Source organism: Haliotis cracherodii, unplaced genomic scaffold, assembly GCF_022045235.1.
Source record: "Haliotis cracherodii isolate W230 unplaced genomic scaffold, xgHalCrac1.p SCAF_2, whole genome shotgun sequence".
Classification (NCBI taxonomy): Eukaryota; Metazoa; Mollusca; class Gastropoda; order Lepetellida; family Haliotidae; genus Haliotis; species Haliotis cracherodii.
In genome coordinates, this window is record NW_027266275.1 from 64829980 (window position 1) to 64850070 (window position 20091).

Below are 20091 nucleotides of genomic sequence, written 5' to 3' on the forward strand. Positions count from 1 at the left end.
ATCAGATCAGCTGCAATCGTATGTATTCTGAGTACGTTCATTACATATAATCCCTTTTCTAGGAAGGGACATTTAGCTACGCCAGTCGATGTATGGTACAATTTGGAGTTCTGGAAGTCCTTCGCAGTGCAAAGTTTTCTTGTGGGGCTGGACCCTAGGGATAAATAGAAATTTGTGATTTAAAGATTTCTCACGAACTCAAACGTTTTCAATCCCGATTGATTTCTTGTTACATAAGAAGGAACACATATAACATCTTTCGTACAACAAATGTTCACATAATTTTTTTTTCATTTCAGAGCTGTTAACTCTTCCTTTGTTCCTTGAAATTCTCCTCATCGTCTGTCAACATGGCCTCCTACGATCCTACCGACCCTGAGATGCAGTATCTTGCTGTGGACCGCAAGAAGCTGCTGAAGGAACAGAACCAGTCCTTTGATGCCAAGAAATCTTGCTGGGCCCCTGATGCAGAGCAAGGTTTCCGTGCCGCACAACTGAAAAGCACAAAGGGCGAAGAGGTCACCGTCCTTATCCTTGACACAAATGAGGTACTATTAAATAAAATACTGAGATTTCAGTTATGCGTATTGCTCATCATAAGTACATTAATGCGCGAATATGAAAAGATGTGAAGAGATCTGAAATGTGAAAATCCCGTTTTTTGGCGTTCTTAAGCTTCAGGCAATTCAGAAACACAACATAAGCTGAACGTCTCATCGCATGTCCTTTCATTTAATCAACAACCGTCCATCAAATAAAACAATTAAATGTAATAAAAATGCACATGCACATTTGTTTCAGACTAAGACGTTCAAAAAGGATGAAGTTCAATCGATGAACCCTCCCAAGTTCGAGAAGATCGAGGATATCGCTAACATGACCTACCTGAACGAAGCCGCCGTCCTGTATAACCTGAGGTCCAGGTACACCTCTGGCATGATCTATGTAAGTGGTGGTATCTATATCTTTGTATCTGGTAATGTAAACCGTAAATCTGTTTTATCTCAGATTACCATAACACTGCCGTATAACGCTCAGATGAACGTATTTGTTTATGAACTGAAACTGAATGATGTGCTCCGTCCTCCAGACCTACTCTGGCTTGTTCTGCATCGCCATCAACCCCTACCGTCGTCTCCCCATCTACACCCCGTCCATCGTGGCCAAGTACAGAGGCAAAAGGAAGACCGAGATGCCTCCTCATTTGTTCTCCATATCGGACAACGCCTACCAGTTCATGGTCCAAGGTAATCCATTTATATAATTTTCACTGCTATTTTGCCTTTTACATCCAATGGAATCTGTTTTGTTGGACAATCGAGCGTTGGCGTTTCATATTTAGGTTAGTTTCAGTGATGAACCAGTCGGCAAATCAGAACAATCAATTACCTTATTTTGCCTAGCTAACTGAATGGTTAAATTGTTTCACACAAGGAATTAATGCATTAAACATCTTACTGACATAGGGGGCACGGGTGGCCCAGTCTTCCAAGGCGTCGCGATTTGCTGTGCAGAGTTGCGTCCCTTGGGCACGCCAGAAACCTATGATTGTGGGTTCGAATCCCGGTTCGCCCAAATGTTCTAGGTTTGTCAGCACCATACCCGTTCTCGTGGGTTTCTGCATGAGACCTGCATCACTTCGGGCTTTCCCCCCACACTAAGCTGACACGCCGTAATATATCTGGAATACTGTTAAAATCGCCGTTAAACCCAACTCACTCACTCTTACTTACATTCTAATGTGCAGTTATTCCAGGCCGTGGTCCTTTGACAGTATGATTAATAGTCCTATTTGTTGCAGATCGTGAAAATCAATCCATGCTGATCACGTAAGTCAACATATACATACACAACGAGATTGCAGTTATCTTTTCAAAATAAAATATTATTTTGAGAACACAGTGAAATCATTATGTGAACACGTTTCAGTTATTACGAAATATCACAAACTTAAGCAAACACTTTAATTATCATAACCATACTGTATCGTCAAAAATATTTTATTGAATAAACGCATGTGCAGTCTGCATGAATGGTCACTTGACAGAATGTAACATTGATATTTGCAAACAAATCAGTGGCGAATCGGGAGCCGGAAAGACTGAGAACACCAAGAAGGTCATCGCCTACTTTGCCTTTGTCGCTGCCGCCTCCAAGGGAGAAGGGGAACAAGAGGAAAAGAAGGTGAGAAATGAGAGTAATCAAAGCAAAAAAGAAAGAGCGATCAGTCGCATTCAAGGATTACACGTCACACAACAGAATTATAAAGGAGACTAAAAGAATACCAAGATATATGACATTTCACTCACATTAACTAGTACGACAACTTCACAATTATTATACTCTTGTCCAGACCATGGATTATCGTTAAGACACACACTTATTATAATATATTTTTGTTCAAGGGTTCCCTCGAGGATCAGATCGTGCAGGCTAACCCTGTTCTCGAGGCCTACGGTAACGCCAAGACATCTCGTAACAACAACTCTTCCAGATTCGTAAGTTCAAAGAAGTGTACAGAAATGTTTTATACCTCTATTATATCCGTTTTCACTGGTAGTTTTAGTAGTTCTATAATTTGATAATTATATGTGATTCAGGAAAAGCACTATATAAAAACAACACCCTAAGTGTTGTTATTTCTCCATGCCATTCTCGTCACAATATACCTGTTGCGAAAAGGATAAACATCCATTGTGCAGTGTACAATTAAACATAGGATAACTCATCGCCAACATTTGCAACTATCTGAAATGTATATTACTTCATAATGTGTTCAACATAGTTCTATACACTATGGTCCAAAATATTTTGTTCACAGGGAAAATTTGTGCGCATTCACTTTGCCACATCTGGCAAAATCGCTGGTGCAGACATTGAAACATGTAAGTAACATGTACCACATTAACTTTCATAATGTGAAGATTTTCTTCTGTACAAAGTATGGCTTAATTTATATTTAAATACATGTATCTGTGATGAATAAGTACTTATTTAGATAGATAAATTATCAATGACATGTTCCTGCAGATCTTCTTGAGAAATCTCGCGTGACCTATCAACAGTCTGTTGAGAGGAACTATCACATCTTCTACCAGCTGCTGTCAAAGGCTGTCCCATCTGTATTAGGTAAGCAGAACTGCACGTCATCATGCATCATGTGTTAAACCTAACGCAAATAATATAACAAAGACCCTCGCAAAGATATTAAAACCTTAAATACTGAATAGGGTTTATACTAATTTTCATTGACAGAGACGATTGTGGCGAAACCTGATGCTGGCCTATATACCTTCATAAACCAGGGAGTCCTTACGGTCAACGGCATCGACGATGTTGAGGAGATGAAGATGACTGATGTAAGCTAAATAATTATTGCATGGTATTTCATTGCGATATTTCATGAACAGTTTTTTTAGCTGTATTACGAAATCACTTTAATTATGACAAAATCAGTAAAACCATTGTCTTTTTACTTAGCATCCCTTCCATGTTAACGTTCAATTCTCATTTAGGAAGCCTTTGATGTCCTGGGATTTACTGGGGATGAGAAAACTAGCGCCTATAAATGCACTGGTTCAATTTTGCACATGGGTGAGATGCAGTTCAAGCAGAAGGGTGAACAGGCTGAGCCTGATGGAACTGCTGAGGCTGAGAAGGTTTCCTTCCTGTTGGGCGTCAACTGTGGAGACTTCCTGAAGGCTCTGTGTAAACCCAAGATCAAGGTAGCCATGGATTACGTCACTCAAGGACGAACCAAGAATCAGGTTCTCTATTCTGTTGGTGCTTTGGCCAAATCCCTCTACGATCGTGTGTTTAATTGGCTGGTCAAGAGAGTCAACCAATCATTGGATACCAAGAAACCCAGACAGTTCTTCATTGGTGTGCTGGATATTGCAGGGTTTGAGATCTTTGATGTAAGTAACACTTCCTTTTGTACATAGTAACAAAGAGACAAAATATCAAGCGAATTTATCAAAACACATTTCGTATGTATTCTTAAGTTACAGTTAAAAATGAGTTGTAACAAAATACTGATTGTTCTTGGACTAACAATATTGATATATGCCACACAGTTCAACAGCTTCGAACAGTTATGCATCAACTACACCAACGAGCGCTTGCAGCAATTCTTCAACCACCACATGTTTGTGCTGGAGCAAGAAGAATATAAGAAAGAAGGCATAGTCTGGCAGTTTATTGACTTCGGCATGGATTTACAGGCCTGCATTGAACTCATTGAAAAGGTAAAGCCATTCACTCATAACTGACTATACTTCGCCTATTTGTCTTTAGCAAACAACTTGAACTATTATAAAGAAGACAATCTGAACTATAATAAAGGACAAGAAAACGATAAAAATATATAGCACATAAGCAATCTTTTTACATAAACTGGTATGCTAATAAATACAACAGCGTAGTATTTAAGCTAGCAAAATGTTATTCAAGAGCTGTGTTTGATGATCAGGAGCTTCAAACAGAATGACCACGATGTTCTTGTGATCAAATATTCGTCGAATGATCATGTTACAGCCTTTAGGCATTCTGTCCATCTTGGAAGAGGAGTGCATGTTCCCAAAAGCATCTGACAAAAGCTTCAAGGACAAACTGACCGAGAACCATATGGGCAAGTCTCCTAACTTCCTTAAGCCAAATAAGTCAATGAAGGGAGGTCAACACGGTGACTTCGCACTGAAGCACTACGCTGGAACAGTTCCCTACAACATTGGAGGCTGGCTCGAGAAAAACAAGGACCCTGTCAACGAGACCATTGTTGATCTCCTGAAACAGTCTAAAGAACCACTTGTGCAGTTGCTCTTCACCCCAGCTGAACAAGGTGTGTGTTATTTGTGACACTAAATGTCATGAAACACTTGTATGTATTGTATTTGTATGTAAGTTTAGCACGAATGGCATAAGGATTCACATAAGTAGCACATTCATAAAAAAGACTACATTCAGGAATTATTTTAAAACTGCAATGACAACACACCGTTGTATATCTCGTTAATGTTTCAGATGCTGCAGCAGCTGCTGGTGCCGGAAAAAAGAAGAAAAAGAGTTCGGCTTTCCAGACAATTTCTGCCACTCACAGGGTAAGATTACATTGCATAATGTCTTTCACTGTGCAATTTACAAGTGGCATCATCGGCATGGCTTGTACTTTCTTATTTTCAAAACTCCGTAGCATGGTTTGACTAACGCATTTAAACTCAAGCGATTAATGTCACCTTACGTTATAAATCATGAAGGAATATATGTTTCAGGAATCGCTAAACAAGCTGATGAAGAATTTGTACACAACTCATCCACATTTTGTGCGTTGCATCATCCCCAACGAGACCAAAACACCAGGTGCTTACATTAGTTATAATCGTTTCTTTGATTGAACATAAAAATATGATATTATCGTATTATGTACCTGATAAAAAGTTTGAGTATTTGGAAATATTTTGACATGTGATTATACATATGAAGATGAACTGGATTTCTATTTCCAGGCCTGATTGATGCTGGTCTTGTGCTCCATCAGCTTCAGTGTAATGGTGTGCTTGAGGGTATCCGTATCTGCAGAAAGGGATTCCCCAGCAGAGTCGTGTACTCTGAATTCAAACAGAGGTAATGTATTATATAGAAAACAAAATATTACATACTGATAATATCTGAAGTGATCATTCATTAAAATACAACAGTTAGTGTATTTCATCTATGCTTTTACTTAAACAAATTATGTTTTCTCCACCAACAGATATTCGATCCTTGCCCCAAATGCAATTCCTCAAGGCTTTGTTGAGGGTAAGGTTGTCTCAGGCAAGATTCTTGAGGAGCTGAAGATGAACCCAGATGATTACCGTCTGGGAAATACCAAAGTGTTTTTCAAGGCCGGTGTCCTCGGTTACCTTGAGGAACTTCGTGACGAGCGTCTGTCCACCATCGTGGCTCTCTTTCAGGCTCACATCCGTGGCTACTTGATGAGGAAATACCTTAAGAATCTTCATGACAAGAGGTAAGATAAACTGTCAGAATTTTAAACTTTTTATAATTCACCAACACAAATCATACCAATGACTTAAACGATATGAAGTGATACAGACGTCATCTCCTAAGAAAAAGATCATACTCATATGTCCGTCAATTATATTTTAACAGATAAATATAAAATAAGAACAGTGATGAAATCAAATTATTGTTTTCAGAGTTGCCCTGGAAATGATTCAGAAGAATATCCGCAAATGGCTATCCATGAGGAACTGGTGCTGGTGGAGATTCTACACTAAGGTCAAGCCACTTCTCAGTATTGCTGCTGCTGAAGATGAAATGAAACAGAAGGAGGAAGCACTGGTCAAAACAAAAGAAGAGCTGGATAAAATTACGTTCAGGTCAAAGGAACTCGAGGAACAAAATGTAACCTTGATGCGGGCAAAAAATGATCTATTCCTAGAGGTCCAGACCAAGCAAGATACAATCGATGACTGTGAAGAAAGGGTTGAGCAGTTGCTTAAACAGAAAAATGACTTTGAAACTCAGCTGAAGGAAATGGAGGAGCGTCTCTTGGATGAGGAAGATGTAAATGCTGATGCTGTTGAGAGGAGGAAACAAATGGAAACCGAAAACAACGAGCTGAAGAAAGTTATTGAAGAACTTGAGAGCTGTCTTGATAAGGTATTTAACTTGTCTCTCCAGTTGCGATTCATAATGATTAAATTAAGAATTGACTTTTACTTTATGGGAGTTAATTTGAGTATGAACCTTCGTAGAGTGAGGGCTAAACTAAATGAACGTTGGAGCTAGCGAACGTGAATTATTATAATGTTTTATATCCCTATTTTGCTCTCGGAGGATGTAGGCCTGGGTCATCACACAATTTTATTGAGTATCTAGATATCTACGTCTGAATTCATTTTTACACTAACAGCCACACAAGAACAGCTGCATCGCAGAATATGATAGTTCGTCAAAAAAGCCCAACTTGCTCGAAAAGAACATCTGTTATAGTTTGGTTTCAACAAATGTATTCAAATAATATCATCATTGGATGACAAAGGTCTGCTTAGAACTACCCCATTAAGAAAGTCACAATGACAGCGCGTCATAATACATTTATACATCAAGTACAATACGTCAACATGGTCGACACGATAAACGTGACTGGGAAGATTTCCGAAGTTTTTATTAATCAACCTGTGACATGTACATGTGTTAATTATCATTCGGCCCTACATTGAGAGATGATTATAAAGATTTATCAAATAGATACTAAGATAAACTCATAGCTTGTTGTAGACGGTCGCTGTCATTCTACACACGGATCGAGTCGACACAACGATAGTTTGGATGTGCATTTCTTCGTTTTGTTTATTTGGATGGGTCGAAGCGAGGATATTCGTGAACGACCATGCAGTCAAAATCCCTGACCTTTCTTAACGTATACCAAAACACTGAGTTCAAGATTAAAGCGTCTAAATACTTCTTTATGTATTCATGCTAGTAAATTCACAGGGGTTCCCCCAGGAATGTGTAAGTAGTCTGTCAGTGTTAACGTTGTTTCAAGAATACAGCCTCGTGAAAAACGTATGGTCTCGTCCAGTGAAAAAGGCGTATACCGTGTAAACGTCACACAAAGGAATTATAGGCAGATGAATATGGTAACTTGGGTTCTATGTTATGCTACAAAATAAAACAAATAAGGTATTTTCAATCTTATAACATGAAGGCAAATGAAATATAACTGCAGGTGTTCTACTATTCCGCTATAAATGTTCCAAAATTGATATGTGGGCCATCTGTAGTCATGACGTCTAATCGCTATGGGGGCTTTAGAAGTTAAGAGATCTGATTAGAACGCTGTGAGCCCAATATCATGATCGTGTATTTTCACCAAAGGCCTGTTCCACGTTAAGCTTTACTCGCGCATTGCGAAGAAAAACCATGATACCTTTGAAAGAAATGTCAAGCAAAACTCACATTTACTTTTTTCTGTCATAGGCTGAGCAAGAAACAAAAACCAAAGAAAACCAAATCAGGACCCTAGAAGATGAAATTGCCCAGAAAGATGAAGCATTGTCAAAATTATCAAAGAACAAGAAGGATATTGAATTCCAAAACCAGAAAACAGCTGACGCCCTTCAGGCTGAGGAAGACAAGGTGAACCACCTTACTAAATTAAAAACCAAACTAGAACATTCTCTAGATGATATGGAGGACACTCTTGAACGTGAGAAAAAGGTGCGAGCTGACGTTGAGAAGGTCAGGAGGAAGTTGGAACAAGATCTGAAGATGACACAGGAAGTTGTTGAAGAACTGGAGTGCATTAGGCGTGAATTGGAAGACACCATTAAGAGGTACTGTGGTGTTTTAAACCGAAACAGTTTGTCAGTCAGTTAGTTGTGTTTTGTATATGTGCGTGTGTGTTTGTCTAAGTGAACTAAATGTACACAGAGGGTCATAAATTCATGACTGTGATTGACATATATTTGCCTTCTTCAGGAAAGACAAAGATTTTGCAACAATAAGTGCACAGCTTGAAGACGAACAAGGACATGGGGCTCAACTACAGAGAAAAATCAAGGAGTTACAGGTATATAGATCTTTTATAAAAATGATGTTCCCTTCATCCATTTTTATACTACTACTACTACTACTACTACTACTACTACTACTACTACTACTACTACTAAGATGGAAAAAAATACAGATTGTACGGATAAAGATTAAAAGATTAAAAAACAGGCTCACATTGAGGAACAATGGACATCCTTAACACATTACTTGTGAAACTTTGTTTCGTCATGAAAAAATAATTTCGTAATATAACACTACAGATGAACAAAACCAAAAATATAAATCGATTCATCAGCCTTCTGATCATAATTTAGGCTCACATTGAGGAACTTGAGGAGGAACTAGAAGCAGAAAGACAATCACGATGCAAGGTTGAGAAGCAAAGGATGGAGTTTGCACGTGAACTTGAAGAACTGTCGGAACGACTGGAAGAAGCTGGCGGTGCCACATCAGTGCAGGTGAGATTAAACAAATCTTTGTAATACTCATAGTCACTGAGAAGTATTATTTGTGACATATGTATTATTATATGACGATGAATTATGTGTATTGTTTGTTTGTGAAAGATATGACATTCATCCTGTATGTAAATAGACAATGATAAATATATTAAATTCTGCTGACACTGAAAATGTTCGCTCTGTACCCATGTTTCTATGTCACATGTTCCGGTTGTTCAATCTGTGTCTTAACCTCACGTGACTATATTATCAATCAGTTTTACTTCAGTCAATTAGGCCTTTTATACAGAATAAACATCGATATATAAATGTTATCATGCGACACATGCAACAGTGAACGTGAACGTCTGTACAAATCCTATCAGGTTGAGCTGAACAAGAAACGAGAGCAGGAGATTCTAAAGATACGTCGGGACCTTGAGGAAACTGCTATTCACAATGAAACACAGATTACTGTCTTTCGAAAGAAACACCTAGATACTGTCAACGAACTCAGTGGTCAGCTTGAACAACTACTCAAACTGAAGAGCAAGTAAGTAATGTGATCAAACACCACTTTGTTCAAGGGATTTGTAAAACAAATTTTGATCAATATCAAAACGCTGTATTTCATCATGTCCTCAGACTCGAGAAGGAGAAGCAACTAATGAGTGGAGAAATTGATGATCTTCAAGCACAGCTGGATCACGTAAAGAAGAACAGGGTAAGCAACTTCATCTGTTTTTATATTGAAATTGCAGCTGCATTCTGTAATCTGTCTTATTTCACAAAACAATATAAATAAATCGAACATAACTAACTTTAACCTTTCTTTGAGGAACTATATAAGAACCCTTCTCCTCTCTCAGGGTTGCTCCGAAAAGATGTCCAAACAGATGGAGACTCATATCACCGAGATGAACGTGAAGATTGAAGAGGGAACTCGACAAATCAATGAATTCCAGTCCCAAAAGTTCAAACTACAGACCGAATGTAGTGAACTCACCCGTCAGCTCGAGGAGGCTGAACATCACGTCAGTCACCTGAGTAAAGAGAAGTCCACTCTGTCTAGTCACTTGGAGGAAGCCAAGAAAAGTTTGGAGGAAGAGTCAAGGGTAGGTTATTCACATAATCTAATTGCATTATTATTTTAGTCAACATAGTCAACAAAAGTAAGTGAATAACGTTAATGGCACGGCAAAACTGTTATCAACAATACTGACTATTAGAAATGTTTCTTATTATTGATATTTCATTTGAAATGCACAACATTACATATGCGTTTGTCTGATGACGTGAACGCTAATGTATCACATCTCAATAACGTCTTCTGCAGATTCGCATGAAACTCCAATCTGATGTTCGAAACCTGAACTCGGATATGGAGAGCATCCATGATCAGCTAGAGGAAGAACACGAGAGGACTGCCACACTTCAGCGTCAGCTGGCTAAAGCGAACAATGAAGCTCAGCAGTGGAAGTCCAAGTTCGAGACTGAGGGCATTTGTAGGATGGAAGAGATTGAAGAGTCCAGGTAACAAATAGGCTAATTTCTTCAAATGAATCATTTGAGGCTAATACCATCACAGGTCTTTTGTTTGGCTTTGAGAGACATGGAAAGTGTTCCTACATAAGAGTTATATTAAGTGTTTCGGAGGCATTCTGTAATTTGTGTCAGGTGTATATAGAAATGTTTGGTTCTTCAGGCGTCGTCTCCAAGTAAAACTGACCGAGTCAGAACAAAACCTACAGGCAGCCTATGCCAAATGCAACGCTTTGGAGAAGGCCAAATTCAGACTGCAGGGAGAATTAGAAGATCTCATGGTCGATGTTGACAGGGTAAGTACAGGTTGTACATGGTATTCTCGTCAATCTATACTCATTGATGTGAAAGCACCACATGTAATATTATGATGAAAAATACGATTCGGAGGACAAAAGCGGTTGATACAGGGTTAAGAACTGACACTTCAACTTTCATTGCTTGCATGTTCATAGTACATATCTCCAAATCAGTTATGATTATCTCTGTAAACAAGTTTTGTTCTATCTGTTGTCAATGTTTGTACATACATGCACTTGCTATAGTACAGATGTATAACGTCTTCACATCATGCAAACCAATACGTACTTCAGGCTAACGCAACATCTACGACCTTGGAGAAGAAGCAGAGAATGTTTGACAGAACGGTGCAGGAATGGCAGGTCAAGGTCACCAACCTGCAAACAGAGCTTGAAGTTTCTCAAAAAGAGTCACGTAACTACTCAACTGAACTCTTCCGGTTCCGTAGTCAAGTTGAGGAATACCATAGTCAAGTGGAGACTTTAACAAGAGAAAACAAAAACTTGTCTGGTATGTGCCTTCGTGCGTTATGTTAGCCGTGATTTTACACATGTATTAATGAAATATTGTTACAACTGCACAACGTTAGTTTGTATGAAACATGGACACATCTTTGTGAATTAATCTTCTTCTAATTCAGGCATATATATACGTATATATTCATTCTTAATTTTACTTATTCAGAAATAATATGTTTGTACATGTTTAAATCTTTCAGTGGAAATCCGTGAGGTAACTCAGTTAAGTGACGGAGGTGTTCGTGGTGTACACGACGTTGAGAAGATGTCAAAACGTCTCCAGATGGAAAAGGAGGAACTCCAGACTGCCCTGGAGGAGGCTGAATCCTCTCTGGAACAGGAGAAGGCCAAGGTGACGAGGATAAGTTTGGAGCTGGCACATGTCAGAGCCGACATTGACAGACGTATAGCAGAGAAGGAAGAAGACTTTGAGAACACTCGGTGAGATATTGATATAAACCTTTTACGGATTTCCCGTTTGTTGCATTAACCAGTAACATGATGAAATGATTTATCCGTTCGATGTCATACAATATAAGACCAAAGAATACCAGATCAATTTGATCACATCGGTGTAAAAGTGTAAAAAAGCTACATAATTCCACAGACACTCCTCTTGTTATATTAAACAGTCACATAATGGCTATAACACATACGACAGAACATCGTAATGTATCCAAAATAGTTGACATTTGCAGTTAATATATGTTTTCTTACTCAAAAGCTGATCAATCATGCTGATGCATTTCTTCAGTCGCAACAATCAAAAGGTTTTGGCATCCCTGCAACTCAGTCTTGAGTCTGAAACAAAGAGCAAGACTGACGCTATGAAGATCAAGAAGAAATTGGAACAAGACATCAATGAGCTTGAGATCGCCCTTGATGCAGCAAATCGTTCTCGTGTTGAGGCTGAGACAAGTTGCAAGAAATACCACGTTGAAATCAGGGTATGCAATATATACTTCAACAACACATCAACTGCTTCTGACAGTAATCTTAGAATATGTTCTCATTTTTATTTCAGACATAACAGTATCGAAAATATTCAGTTGTGTTTTCAGATTTTATGTATGATTTTAGGAGCTGTACATAAAGGTGGAGGACTTCCAGAGGTCACGTGAAGAGTCTCGCGACGCCTACCAGTCTCTTGAACGCCGCTGTAACATGCTAAAGGGAGAGAGTGAAGAGATGCGCACATCTTTGGAGTCGTCTGAACGCTCCCGAAATGCCGCCGAGCTTGAACTGAAAGATGTCACAGAACGCATGAACATGCTGACTGTCCAGATCACCTCAATCTCAAGCCAGAAGAGGAAGTTTGATAGCGACATCACTGCAATGCAGGTGAGACAGCCGCTAAGGACCAGATTAATGTTTTACAAAACAAACATCTCTGTAAAGCGTATTCCCGATGGGAAAATGTTGTTGTGTAATGTTCCTTAACTACCAGTTTCCTTGGAGTGTGCTTTTCCATTCCCGAGAATCCCATGTTACGACTATTGGTCCGACAAAACGAAATATATACCACTGGACTTTTCAATTTCCTTTCCCTCACTGACCATCCAAATGGTTAGATGATCAATGTCACAACAGTTATATCACATCATGCACGACATGATGATCACGACTCACTAAAGGCAAATGTGTCCATTATAAAAAAGGTCCTTGTCGTTGTCACTGATTCAAGGGAATATATCATGGTTGTACCTATAACATAGTCATGAAAATATATATCACATATATGGGTAAATACATGTGCAAATGCCCAACACAGTTACCATGTATTTTCATTGTTACAGTCTGACCTGGATGATATGCATAGCCAACTCAAGATATCCGAGGAGAACTGTAAGCGCGCTGTTGCTGATTTCACCCGTGTGTCTGAAGAGCTCCGAGTTGAGCAGAACAACAGCAGACAGCTGATGAAGGTCAAGATGCACTTTGAGAGTCAAGTGAAGGAACTTTTGATCCGAATTGAGGAAACTGAGGGCTTGGGAATCAAGGGTGGCAGGAAGATGATCCAGAAACTCGAACATAAGGTGGGTGTAATGCAGCAGAGGTGCAGTCTGTTACAATATAATACGTTACGTACTGGAATAGAAATGTACATAATATTAAAAAATCATTTGCACAAAACCTAAAAAAATAGTATGAGAGTATTTGTGAATCCGAAACTATGATATTGCCTTATTCAGTAGTGTTGTATATCTTCATTTGTAATCGTTTAGATTCGTGAACTGAATTCTGAGCTTGAGAACGAGCAGCGCCTCCATGCGGAAACCCGGAAGAGTTCTCGTTTTGCTGAACGTCGTCTGAAGGACCTCGCTTTCCAAGCTGAAGAGGACAGGAAGACCCAGGAGAGACTCCAGGAGACAGTGGACAAGCTGAATGCTAAACTGAAGGCCTACAGGATTCATATTGAGGAAGTGGTAAGTGAAGGCACATTCACTTAGTACACGCATCTACTTCTATCTAAATGTATGAAACATCTATCGGACAAAACCAGATCGGTTCATTCACTATAATGCTGTTATGGCTTTGTATCAGGCTCAAACAAAGTTGAATCAGGTCCATGAACCGGCACTGATCGTTCATATTCTTTATTTGAAAATATCCTATCATATTCAGTTCATATCGATACATTAGCGACTGTGTTATAATTCCCTCCACACATTAGGTTACAACATTGGATTAGGTTACACTAGACCACAGTTACCAGTTGGAGAAGCAGCAATGATTACAGTGTCTTATTTCCACTACAATCAGGGACGAGACAGAGAACCAAAAAGTGTATACAAGCCCGAATATAGATAAAACTTCATTTCAGGAGGAGATTGCGACAATGAACCTGGGCAAGTTCCGCAAGATGCAGCAGGACCTGGAGTATGCTGAGGAGAGAGCCGACTCCGCTGAGGCAACTCTACAGAAACTGAGAGTCAAGAACCGGCTCTCTGTTTCCATAATTCGCAGCTAAACGGAGACATTTCAAGAGCTGGATGACTTTCTTATTAAGGGGTCATTGTTCCATATTTATACTTACTTATTGACCAGAGTCTTTGTTGAATATTAATAAAGGCATATGTATTACATTATTGTTATGTTTTATTTAACGATGCCATATCTACTACTTTTTGCTTACTACTTTATTACAAAAAGTTCAAAAAGTTATATTCATTTGGTATGTAAAGCTTCCGAATACATTTTAAGGATGGACATATAAAGGTGAAATGATACAGATCTTTGATGATTACAGTATGTTCATAATCTTTTCATAATTTTCATATGATAATTTTAGAATTTCTAGGTGTCTCCTGTTGTCAATATTAAGCTTTGAACATCCAACTCGAGCACGAGCAAATCCGTTGCCAATCTTGAATCGATTGTATAATTTCTATGCTTCTGGACATATCTTAAGAAGGGTATAAAAGTGTATTCAAATCAAATACTAGATGACAATACATTAGTCCATTCTTAGCTGTACACATTTTTCAATCTGGTTTGAAAAAGGTTAAATAAAATAACTATACAACTAATATCTTGGTAAACCCAGCATACGCAAGACCTGAAATATACATATAAAGCCTAACATTATTTGCCATGTTCTGTCTACCTACTGAATCAAGATTAAATAACAGTTCGTAAGCCTTTCGTGAAAGTCTATTAGATGACATGTGAAGTAGTTTGAGGCAGAACAGGTGAATGCATTTCAAGGAACTATTAATAAACACTAGGTACCATCCACATTCCCTCAAGCCATTACATTTGGAGCGTTATAGATAATATTGACATGCTAGGTACTTGCTACTTAAACTAATCCTTGATGTCCCTATATTTTGCATTCATACGGAAGGATGGTTTTAAATCTTAAATCTAAAAAGTGTTCCGAGTGGGATTGAAACATAAATAAGTGACCTTTTCCCATTTATCCCTAAATGTGACACAGCTCTTGTTAATTTTAAAGGAGTCATCATTGGTCCAAAGCACTTTTATTCTCATACATTTTCTAGAAATGTCATTACGATAATAAAACTTCTAACACTGTTTAACAATTCCACCTTTACGAAAAAAAATATTTATATTTTTCAACAGGTTAACAATTAAGGTCCAAGCTGAACAATAATTATCTAGAATATTCAGTTGTTTTTGAAGCACACTTACTCGATCAGAAATAAACATTACACCATCAGCAAACATTAATAGAAAAAGATTCATTCGGGGAATAATTGTACTCCTCCTCAACATATATCAAGAATTTCAGCAGCCAACGCTGTTGAAAATAAAGATGGGCTTTATACACACCCCTGTTTTAGTCCAATAGGGCAGTCAGTACAGACGAATACATAGACTGAATCATTTTCAACATATTAACAGGCAGACCACTTTTGTGGAAAACATAGTTACGTTTTTTTTATAGAAGCAATAGAATCAAATGCTTTCTTAAAGCTTACAAAGGCAGCTTAAATTCCCCATTTTCGTTTACAAAATTATTTTTTGTATACAAGAAGTGTAAACAAGATATTCGTTGTTGCATATCCGGGCCTGCCTGTTCTTAACATCCTGTACCTTAGGTTCGAAATTGCACAGCGCAGAGCCGCTGTCGGTTTAGGGGGAAATTCGTATTGCTCTATTCGTATTATTCGATCGATATTGGATTCTTTATGCATGATTACCGCTTATAACGTCGAGTATTACATAATACTACTACTGAAAAAGTCATTGATTGACACATTTTTCTTATTGTTAATACTACCACCCCCGTGGTCTAGTGGTGGAGCGTCTGCCCGCCTCATACCAAAAGACGTTATATGATGGTACTTGTTACCCTGTCTGGCGTTCGACATGAAGGGGCTGATCAAGGACTGGTCGTCTCGGAATCAGTATACGATGTCTGAGTAGGGTATTCATTTTAACTGCAGCATGGTATCTCAGTGTGCTTGCAATTCGGCATCAGTCCGGACCAGTACAATCAGCAACACACACGTGCATGCACTTCGCTATATACGTCCAATAATATTGGAAGCGACGTTTAACCTCATTTCACCTCACCTTATTGTTTATACATTTATGCGTGCAGGATCAGTCACACCGGCGCACTAGCCTATTGATTATAACGTGTTCACTGTTTGCCTTAATACTTACGTCATAAATACTGCTTTACTGAGGTGATCTTATATTATGACCAATAAGGGTAGAAATATTTCCAATATTTGCACATGTGTTGTTTTTTATATAGCGACTGTGAACGCGTATTGGTCAGTGGAACAAAAATGTCAATTTGCTACATTATTGAGAGGAATATGACTTGATGTTTTCCATCGGTCATGGCGTCAATTGATCACAATAGATCATCAGAAATTCAAATTAGCTTCATTTTAGGGGAGACATTTCATACATATGTTTTCATTATCGTTCTAAAATTGGGGCGTTCGGTAACAGTGGTTACAGCATTCGCTCGTCACGCCGAAGACCCTGATTCGATTCCCGACATGGGTACAATGTGTGAAGCCCATTTCTCCCGCCGTGATATTGTTGGAATATTGTTGGAATATTGCCATACTCACTCACTAACTCACTTTAAAATTGTTAATAGGGAATATATGAGGAGTGACTGAACAGTTATGAGCCTAACTATGATGGTCTGCTTTTATGGAGATGGTTGCTAATTCAAAATAATCTTCTCCGAGATCTAAGCACTTCTACCAATGGTGTTGGAGTGCTCGATAACACTGGTGTAGAAAGCTTCATCCTGGTTTTGTAAAAGGTCATCCACAACAGAAGGAATTGCGTCATCATTTCCATAATGCTTACTAGGCCGTTCTTCTTCAAGTTTAGGTAGAGCTTACATCTAACGGTGCCAAATGTAATGAATACAGAAAATGTTAGACCATTAATGTTATACGAGTAACTATTGCTAAAAGCGGAGTAAAACCTCAGTCACTCACTACACTACTTAAGAAACATATCCACTACATAGTACCTCCTCATCCCATATCATTCACACTATATTAGTTAATTAGCATATCCACTTCAAAGTACCTTCTCACACCAGAGCATTCATGGTCTTTTAAATACTCAACAAATCTACTACACAATACCTTCTCACTCCAGGTCGTTTATTTCCTATTGATTACTATAATACATATGCACTACATCATTGTTTTGCACTCTGGGGCGGTCGGGTAGTCTAGTGGTTAAAGCGTTCGCTCGCGAAGCCGAAGACCCGAAATGGGTGCAATGTGTGAAGCCCATTCGTGGTGTCTCAAGTCGTGATATATTGCTGGAATATTGCTAAAAGTGGCGTAAAACCAAACTCACTCAACAACTCACTTTTGCACTCTGAATCATTTATACTATATAAGTTAGTGTTCATATATACTGAGAAATGCCTTCTCATATACACCTTCGTATATACACCGCGTAATACTTTCTCAGTCCAGATAATTCATACAATATTATCTACTGTACATATACACCACATAACACTTTCTCACTCCAGATAATTCATACGATATGAGCTACTGTATATACACCTCATAATACTTTCTCACTCCAGATAATTCATACAATATTATAAACTGTACATATACACCACCAGATACTTTCTCACTCCAGATAGATCATACAATTCTCATCTACTGTACATATACACCATATAATACTTTCTCACTCCAGATGATTCATACAATATCATCTACTGTTCATACACCACCTTTTACTTTCTCACTCCAGATCATTCATACAATATTAGCTACTGTATATACACCATATAATACTTTCTTAGTCCAGATAATACATACAATATTATCTACTCTACATGTACACCACGCAATACTTTCTCACTCCAGATAATTCATACAATATTATCTACTGTACATATACACCACCTTATACTTTCTTACTCCAGATATTTCATACAATATTATCTACTGTACATATACACCACGTAATACTTTCTCACTCCAGATAATTCATACAATATTATCTACTGTACATATACACCACATAACACTTTCTCACTCCAGATAATTCATACAATTTAATCTACTGTACATATATACCACCTAACACTTTCTCACTCCAGATCATTCATACAATATAAGCTACTGTATATACACCACCTAATACTTTCCCACTCCAGATAATTCATACAAAATTTTCTACTGAGATATATACACCGCGTAATACTTTCTTACTCCAGATAATTCATACAATATTATCTACTGTACATATAGACCACGTAATACTTCTCGCTCCAGATAATTCATACAATATTATCAACTGTTCATATACACCACCTAATACTTTCTCACTCCAGAGAGTTCATACAATATTATCAACTGTATATATACCACGTAATACTTTTTCACTCCAGATAATTCATACAATATTATCTACTGTACATATATACCACGTTATACTTTCTCACTCCAGATAATTCATACAATATTATCTACTGTACATATACACCACGTAATACTTTCTCACTCCAGATAATTCATACAATATTATCTACTGTACATATACACCACGTTATACTTTCTCACTCCAGATATTTAATAAAAGATTACATATTGTACATATGCACCACTTAATACTTTCTCACTCCAGATAATTCATACAATATTATCTACTGTACATATACACCACGTAATACTTTCTCACTCCAGATAATTCATACAATATTATCTACTGTACATATACACCACGTAATACTTTCTCACTCCAGATAATTCATACAATATTATCTACTGTACATATACACCACGTAATACTTTCTCCCTCACAGTATTTAATACAACATTGTCTACTGTACATATACACCACGTAATACTTACTCTCTCCGGATTATTCCTACAACATAAAATATTGTACATATACAACACGTAATACTTTTTTACTCCAGATAATTCATACAACATTAAATATTGTACATATGCACCGTGTAATACTTTCTCACTCCAGATAATTCATACAATAGTATCTACTGTACATACACACCACATAACACTTTCTCACTCCAGATAATTCATACAATATGAGCTACTGTATATACACCAACTAATACTTTCTCACTCCAGATAGTTCATACAATATTATCTGCTGTACATATACACCACATAATACTTTCTCATTCCAGATAATTCATACAATATTATCTACTGTACATATATACCACGTTATACTTTCTCATTCCAGGTAATTGATACAATATTATCTACTGCACATATACACCACGTTATACTTTCTCACTCCAGATAATTCATACAATATTATCTACTGTACATATACACCACGTTATACTTTCTCACTCCAGATAATTCATACAATATGAGCTACTGTACATATACACCACGTAATACTTTCTCATTCCAGGTAATTGATACAATATTATATACTTTACATATGCACAACGTAATACTTTCTTGCCCAGATAATTGATACAATATTATCTACTGTACGTATACACCACATAACACTTTCTCACTCCAGATAATTCATACAATATTAGCTACTGTATATACACCATCTAATACTTTCTCACTCCAGATAATTCATACAATATTATCTACTGTACATATACACCAAGTTATACTTTCTCACTCCAGATAATTCACACAATATTATCTACTGTACATATACACTACGTAATACTTTCTCATTCCAGCTAATTGATACAATATTATCTACTTTACATATGCACAACGTAATACTTTCTCACTCCAGATAAT

The 20091-nt window shown here is 37.7% G+C and overlaps 1 protein-coding gene across 1 annotated transcript; it reads left to right on the top strand.

Annotated features, from left to right (window-relative positions):
* Positions 1-350: 350 nt before the first annotated feature.
* Positions 351-14336, top strand: LOC139468364 (myosin heavy chain, striated muscle-like). Its single transcript, XM_071250277.1, has 32 exons — positions 351-548; positions 802-945; positions 1091-1247; positions 1802-1829; positions 2079-2184; positions 2406-2498; positions 2822-2885; positions 3031-3129; positions 3256-3359; positions 3516-3917; positions 4077-4247; positions 4537-4840; positions 5023-5099; positions 5271-5358; positions 5505-5622; positions 5753-6010; positions 6201-6666; positions 7990-8345; positions 8491-8581; positions 8880-9023; positions 9392-9558; positions 9651-9729; positions 9875-10120; positions 10342-10538; positions 10711-10843; positions 11141-11357; positions 11566-11806; positions 12120-12312; positions 12446-12706; positions 13162-13401; positions 13591-13791; positions 14190-14336. Exons 1-32 carry the CDS (start codon positions 351-353, stop codon positions 14334-14336), a joined length of 5790 nt encoding a protein of 1929 aa, XP_071106378.1.
* The last annotated feature ends 5755 nt before the right edge of the window (positions 14337-20091 follow it).